Here is a 6,815-nt window from a genome sequence, read left to right on the forward strand (position 1 = left end):
CCGCAGCTCCTTTTAGATGGTCTCTGCTCTCCTAAGGAGCTCGTTTAAAAGGTTTTAAGACAAAGAAAATGAGGTGAATGGCCTGGTAGCCCCTCAGTGGGGGCGGAGATGTGGGGGAGGAGGAAGGGTTGTCTGAGAACTGGGGGGAGGGGGGGCGGGGGAGGCGGCTGATCTGGGTATTTTCTCTCCGGCCGGTTTTTAAGGTTTGGCTGAGCCGTCGGCCGGGCTCTCCCTTCCGAAACAGGCTTCGGTTATAACTCGCCACGCTCCTTTATTCCTCTTTCCCCGCACGGAGCCCCAAATGCTATTCCCGCGCTCTTCGGGGTCTACATGCATGTTTCATGAGGACCGGTGTCCCCGGGTGGAATCCTACCGTATGCACGCGCCTCCCTGCTCACGCACACGCACACACATGCACACTTACAATGAGTGTCTACGGGAGGAGGGTCCTGCGCGCCAGCTCTGCGTTAAAGACAGGAATCTGCCGGGTTACCAAAGTCAAGTGTAAGTGACAATTTCCCTCTCCGCCAGCAAGGAAAGGAGACCACAAAAGTCCCTTTGTATCTCGGCGGCTCGTTTAATATTATTTATGCATTTTTGTGCAAGGAATTGTGGGATTTTTTTCCCCACGGTAAACAATATGGAAATGTTAAAAATAGCCGTCTCGCAGCGCGCGTCCACGGAGGCACACCGGGGGGGGGGGGGGGGGGAGACCCGGCGGGGCTGTGGCGGGGACTCCTCGGGTCTCCGGACCGAGAGGCGGCCGGGGAAAGCGCGAGCGAGCGCGGGGAGCGCGGTCGCGGGCTCGCTGGGGCCGGGGCTCCGGCACGCGGAGCCCGGGGACGCGGCCGCTTTAAGGGGGGGAGGGGCGGCGGCGGCGGGGGAGGGGCGGCGGGCGGCCCCCGTCACCCAGCGGCCGCCGGCTCGTCACGTGGGCGCGCGGCGCCGCGGCCATTGGCCCGAGGCACGTGTCCAGGAGACCGGCCCGCGACGTCACTCGAGGGGGCTCTGTTAAAAATAAGAACAAAAATCCAGAGTGAAAGTGTCTCAGGTTGCGCTAAGTGGCCTGGAAACCGCCCGAGCCCGCGCCGAGGCCGAGGCGGCGAGGGCGCGCAGACGGCGAGGGAGCGCGGGCGGCCCAGCCCGGCCCGGCCCGGCCCGCGCCTCCCGCCGCTCACCCATGCGCCTCGGGCCGCGGGGCTCGGCGGGGCTCGGCGGGGGCGCGGCCGCACGCCGGTGGGGCGCCGGGGCCCGCGGCGGGGCGGCGGCCGAGCGCAGCGCGGGCCCGCGGGCCTCCATGTGCGTGCTGGCGGCGGCGGCGGGCGCGCTGACCGCTCGCGCCCCGCACCCTCGAGGGCCGGCCGGGGCGCGCGGGCGGGGGCGGCCGGGCGGCGGCGGCGGCGGCGGCGGCGGCGGCGGCCCGAGCGGGCCCGGCCGGGCGTGAGCGCGGGGGAGCGCGCTGCCTGCATGCGCGCAGCTCCGGCCCCAGCCCCGGGCGGCCGCGGCGGCAGCGCGGGAGCCGGAGGCAGCCGGCCGCGGAGAGGAGCGCGGAGCCCGGGAGGAGCCCCGGGTCCCCGCCGGACCTCTGTGACTGTCTAGCGCCCGGGTGCGCTGCAGAGACGAGGACCCGACTCTTTTGAATGTCCCGGCGTCTGGGCGCGGGGCGACTCTTGCTATTTTTCTAAACTCAACTCGTGGATTGGAACGTGGCTCCGCTCCGAACGCGGCCGGTGACTCCTACGACCCCGGCCCTGGCCGCGGCCGCCGCGCACGCCCTCGGAAGACTCGGCGGGGTAGGGGCGCGAGCCGGCCGCGAGTGTCTCCGTGCGCATCACGGGCGGGCCGAGGGCTGATTGGAGCGGGCGGGGGGGGGGGTCCCCGGAGAACCAATTTGGGATTTGTCGTGAACAGCATGGAGGAGAATGACCCCAAGCCCATCGAAGCGGCGGCGGCGGCGGCGGAGGGGCAGCGGCAGCCGGAATCCAGCCCCGGCGGCGGCTCCGGTGGCGGCGGCGGCGGCGGCGGCAGCCCGGGCGACGCGGACACTGGCCGCCGGCGGGCTCTGATGCTGCCCGCGGTCCTGCAGGCGCCGGGCAACCACCAGCACCCGCACCGCATCACCAACTTCTTCATCGACAACATCCTGCGGCCCGAGTTCGGCCGCAGAAAGGACGCGGGGACGTGCTGTGCCGGCGCGGGAGGAGGAAGAGGCGGTGGAGCCGGCGGCGAAGGCGGCGCGGGCGGCGCGGAAGGAGGAGGCGGTGGCGCGGGAGGCGCCGAGCAGCTCCTGGGGTCGGGCCGGGAGGCCCGGCAGAACGCGCCCGGGGCGCCCGGGGCGGGCGGGCCGCTTCCCGGCGGCGGCGGCGGCGGCGACTCTCCGGGCGACGGGGAAGGCGGCTCCAAGGCGCTCTCGCTGCACGGCGGCGCCAAGAAAGGCGGCGACGCCGGGGGCCCCCTGGACGGGGCGCTCAAGGCCCGCGGCTTGGGCGGCGGCGACCTGTCGGTGAGCTCGGACTCGGACAGCTCACAGGCCAGCGCCAACCTGGGCGCGCAGCCCATGCTTTGGCCGGCCTGGGTCTACTGCACGCGCTACTCCGACCGGCCGTCTTCAGGTGAGCCCGCCGCGGGGAGGCCCGCGGGGTTGCGGGGCGGCGCTGGCGCGGGAACTTCCCCAGGGGGAGAAGACACCGGGACACCACCCCCCCCCTCGTCCCCGACACACACAAAGACGCACAAGCGGGGACATTGTGCGCGGCTGACGCCGGACCGGGCAGCGGCCGGGAGAAGGGGCACGATCGATTTCTTAGACAAGCGGAGGAGACAGGACCTTTCTCTCTCTCTCTCTCTCTCCTTGGGGCCACTCCTCGGAGTCACTACCCACCCCTCCCCGCTGGAGTTTATTCGGGAAGACTGGGGGTGGCCGCAGGGCTGGCCTAGAAGCTTGCACTCTTAACCCCTTCTCCGTCCTTCCAACTCAGTCCAGACCCAGGACCCGTGTGCAGCCCACCTCAGACCTAGACTCGCCCTACGACCCAGTTATCCCAGACGAAGCCAGGGAAGAAAGAGCAAGGCTCCCGGCTCTTCCTTCCACCCTTGGGCCTGGGCTGAGGAGGGAGGAGCGGGGGACAGAGACCGGGACGGACACAGAGGCGCTCTCCGCCCGGTTTTAGTTGCCCTAGCACACGGTGAGGGAGCTCGGCACCCATCTTGATCACTGCCTGGAGAAGGAGGGAGGCCTGCAGTCCCCCAAATAAAGGACCTGCTCCCAGAGGTTTCGTGGGGCAGCTCCCAGGCAGGAAAGCAGCAGATTTCGGCGGGGAGTGCGGTGGAGGGGCCCGTGGGTGTGTGCAGAGGTGCTGAGTGTATTTTTCATAGATCTGGATTTTGAAAAGCTACATCCGCGTCCTTGTGGAAATCATCAGTTGCATGAAATGCGGTGCTCGGCTTGCAAACCGCCATTAGGACAGACTCCATTTGTCCCTGAGCTGGTAGCCCAGACAGGACTCCTCTGCCCCCCTAACCCTCAACTGTTTTTGAGGGGGGTGGTTTACCCAGATCCCCGCACAACCGAGTCACCCCTTGGCCGCCTTCCCGCAGAAATGTGTGTGTATATTTCTGATGAAATCTAAATTTCTCCGGCTAGACCTGAAATTTGCTCCATTGTTCTCGCCTCCCTCCTTTGTTAATATTTAATTAACATATAGGCTCACAAAGCGGCCGGCGAGGTGTCTCGGCCCCGCTTTGTGCAGCGACCGAGTCGCGGCCGCCCCAGGCCCCACTGGCCCGCGGGAGCCCCGCAGCCCTGCCCGGCCCCAGTCGCTGGTCGTCTTGCACTCAAAACAAAACAAAACAAAACAACAACAACAACAAAACCCATAAGGTAACATTGGTGTTTCTTGGCCTTTTACAAAGAAGCAACGCAGAGAGTTTTCTTGCCGAGCTTTGGTTCTGTCTCTGCGACTCTTTAAGTGTTTACGTTTTGAAAGAAAATCAAAGAGAGAACGAAACATTCTAATTTGAGGGAGATTTCCTTCCCGCACAATGGTGTGTATGTTTTTACCGGCTGGTTCGCGGGTGCAAGAGCCCCAGCACCGGAGGAGTTTGGAGGGTGGGGGGCATGCTTCCCTGGGACGGTGGAGACGGACAACCGCCGGCTCCTGGCGCAGGAGGCCGCGGTCGGCCCGAGCAGGTGCGGGGCCTCGCGAGGCCTCTCCGAGCCTTCGCCGAGCCTCTCGCGGGCGCCCCGGCAGCCTCCCGATCAAAGCCCGGCGGCCCGCGCGGAACCGGCGTCCTGGGCGAGCGCGCGGCGGCCACGGTGGGTGTGCGCGCGCGGGACGCGGGCGGGGGCGCGGGGGTGAGTGTGGGTTTGCTCTAGATTCTAGAAGGCCGGGGCTTTGAGCCGAACGGCCCTTGGCGCCCCCTCTCCCGCGCCGCGGCGGCCTCTGTCCGAGTTTGCCTCTCCCGGAGCGCACGGCCGCGTCCTCGGGCCTCGGCGCCGCTGGCTCTCTGGGGCCCGGGCGCGCGCTCCACCCTCCCGGGTCGGGACTGTGCGATCGGAAACCTCCCGGCGGGCTCCCTCCGCCGCCGCCGCGGCGCGGGGTGGCAGGGTTGGCCCCTGGCCCCGCGGGACGGGCATGTGGGCGCAGGCGGCGACCAGGGGGTTCCGGCGGCTCCAGGGAGCCGGCAGGGGGTCCAGCCTCCCGCCGCGGGCGTCTGGGAAAGGGCCGCGGCCGGTGCTCCCCAAAGGTGGTTCCCTTCACACACCAAGAAGCCCATACGTGCGGCCCGGACCCTCTCCCCAACAGCCTTTGCGGCCTCGGCCTTCAAACACACCCTCGTGGGGCCGAACTTCTTGAACAGAAACAAAAAGAAAGCGCGGGGTCCCCCTTGTGAGCGCTCCCCTCACAAGGGCCTTTTCAGATGGCCGGTCCGAGAAACCTTGCACTGCCCCAAACCAACCTCAAGTGGTGCGGGGAGGGGGTCCCAGCGGCAGGAGACCGGCGTGGGGGTCAGAAGCCCGAACCCTCTGCACGAGGTCGGCTGGGCTCCCCTGTGGCCTCCAGTGAGGCAGCCCCAGTCTGGGGGAGCCGGGTCCCCTCTCCTGCACTGGGAGACTTGGGGGGGGGTCGAGTGGCTCAGTGCGTGTGCCCCCTCTGTTCCAGAAAAGAAACAATGAACTTGGGGAACTTGGGCCCACAGGCCCAGTTAGGGGTGACCGAAAGGGGGCTAAGGTGGAGGCAGCCCGGGGGGGTTCCTCCTGTTCTCCAGACTCTGTGGCCTCCTGGCTTCTCAGGCCCCTAGCACCTGAGGGGTACCCCCTGTGGGCATCTCGTGGGAATCCTGTCACTGTCCCCTGGGCTCCCCTTCCTGCTGCTCTGACTGCCCCTCCCCTCCCCCAGCCTTTCTTCGTGGCCCCTCTCTTGTCCTCACTCCTGGACAGAACCTCAGAAAGGGATAGAAAAGGTCGTGCTAGGAAGTTTTGGATTTTTGCTTTCCTGCCGGAGTTTTCCTTGGAGACCTTTCTGTTTGTTTGTCTGTCTGTTTGTTTTTAAGTAAACTCTATGCCACATATGGGGTTGAACTCAGGACCCAGGGATCAAGAGTCACGTGCACCCCCGGCTGAGCCAGCCGAGCGCCCCTGGCGACCCTTCCACTAAGCCTGTCCTTTACCCCCACTCACTCCCTCACACTTACACTTTTTTCAGCCTCTCTTCTCGCTTTGGGAGGGGGGGGGATGGGTCCTGGAGGCTGTGTGGGTCCGAGCCCGGTCCCCAAGTCCCTCTGGGACTGGGTACTTTCCTCCCTCATCTCTTTGTCCCTCCGGCTCACTGAGGGGGCAGACCGGCCCCGAGACGTCCTAACCCTGTTCTCTGTCCACCGTGCCTGCCCAGGTCCCAGGTCTCGCAAACCAAAGAAGAAGAACCCCAACAAAGAGGACAAGAGGCCGCGCACGGCCTTCACGGCCGAGCAGCTGCAGAGGCTCAAGGCCGAGTTCCAGGCCAACAGGTACCTGACGGAGCAGCGGCGCCAGAGCCTGGCGCAGGAGCTCAGCCTCAACGAGGCGCAGATCAAGATTTGGTTCCAGAACAAACGCGCCAAGATCAAGAAGGCCACGGGCAGCAAGAACGCGCTGGCCGTGCACCTCATGGCACAGGGCCTGTACAACCACTCGACCGCGGCCAAGGAGGGCAAGTCGGACAGCGAGTAGGGCGGGCGGGCGGGCGCGAGGGCGGTCTCAGCCCACGCTGAACAATGCAATAATTTAAAATCGTAAAGGGCCAGTGTGTAAAGATCATACCAGCATTAATAGCGAAAATGTCGTGTACTCGCTACGGTTCTGCAATATTCCATGTATATATAATTTACAGGTGGTGTGAAACCCAAAATATCTGCCTATAAAATATTTTTTTGAGTTTTTCTGTGTTGATGAGATGATGCTAATTTTATGATTTTTTTTTTTTTTTTTTTGCGAAGGGGGGCTGCTTAGGGTTTCGTCTTTTTTGATGCCCTAAGCTCCATGGTGGGACATCGGACACTTTTATTTTTTAATTTCAGAAGAAGAAAAAAAAATTAAAACAACTTGCTAAAGTCCAAAGATTTTTATTGCTGCATTTCACACGACTGTGAACCGAATAAATAGCTCCTACTTGGTCTATGAGTTCTGCCACTTTGTTTGTGTGGGCTTGGTGAGGACAGCAGGAGGGTATGTAGCCCCCCCCTGCCCTGCCCCGGGCTGGGGGGAGCACAGGGGCCCCCGCAGGAGCGCCCTGGGAAGCGGGCCCTTGGTGATGGGCAGCCCAGGCCCCAGCCTCACC

The 6,815-nt window shown here is 64.9% G+C and overlaps 1 protein-coding gene across 1 annotated transcript; it reads left to right on the top strand.

Moving 5' to 3' along the window:
- Positions 1 to 1,912: 1,912 nt before the first annotated feature.
- EN2 (engrailed homeobox 2) lies at positions 1,913 to 6,208 on the top strand. The gene is made up of 2 exons (XM_047850486.1): positions 1,913 to 2,612; positions 5,892 to 6,208. Exons 1-2 carry the CDS (start codon positions 1,913 to 1,915, stop codon positions 6,206 to 6,208), a joined length of 1,017 nt encoding a protein of 338 aa, XP_047706442.1.
- Positions 6,209 to 6,815: the final 607 nt, after the last annotated feature.

Source organism: Prionailurus viverrinus, chromosome A2 (assembly GCF_022837055.1).
Source record: "Prionailurus viverrinus isolate Anna chromosome A2, UM_Priviv_1.0, whole genome shotgun sequence".
Lineage (NCBI taxonomy): Eukaryota > Metazoa > Chordata > Mammalia > Carnivora > Felidae > Prionailurus > Prionailurus viverrinus.

What these genes read in the sequence shown, in the direction of transcription:
- EN2 (XM_047850486.1), top strand. Translation starts at nt 1,913, where the DNA reads ATGGAGGAGAATGACCCCAAGCCCATCGAAGCGGCGGCGGCGGCGGCG. An exon ending in CTCCGACCGGCCGTCTTCAG is followed by an intron (nt 2,613 to 5,891) that starts GTGAGCCCGCCG and finishes GTGCCTGCCCAG; the next exon opens with GTCCCAGGTCTCGCAAACCA.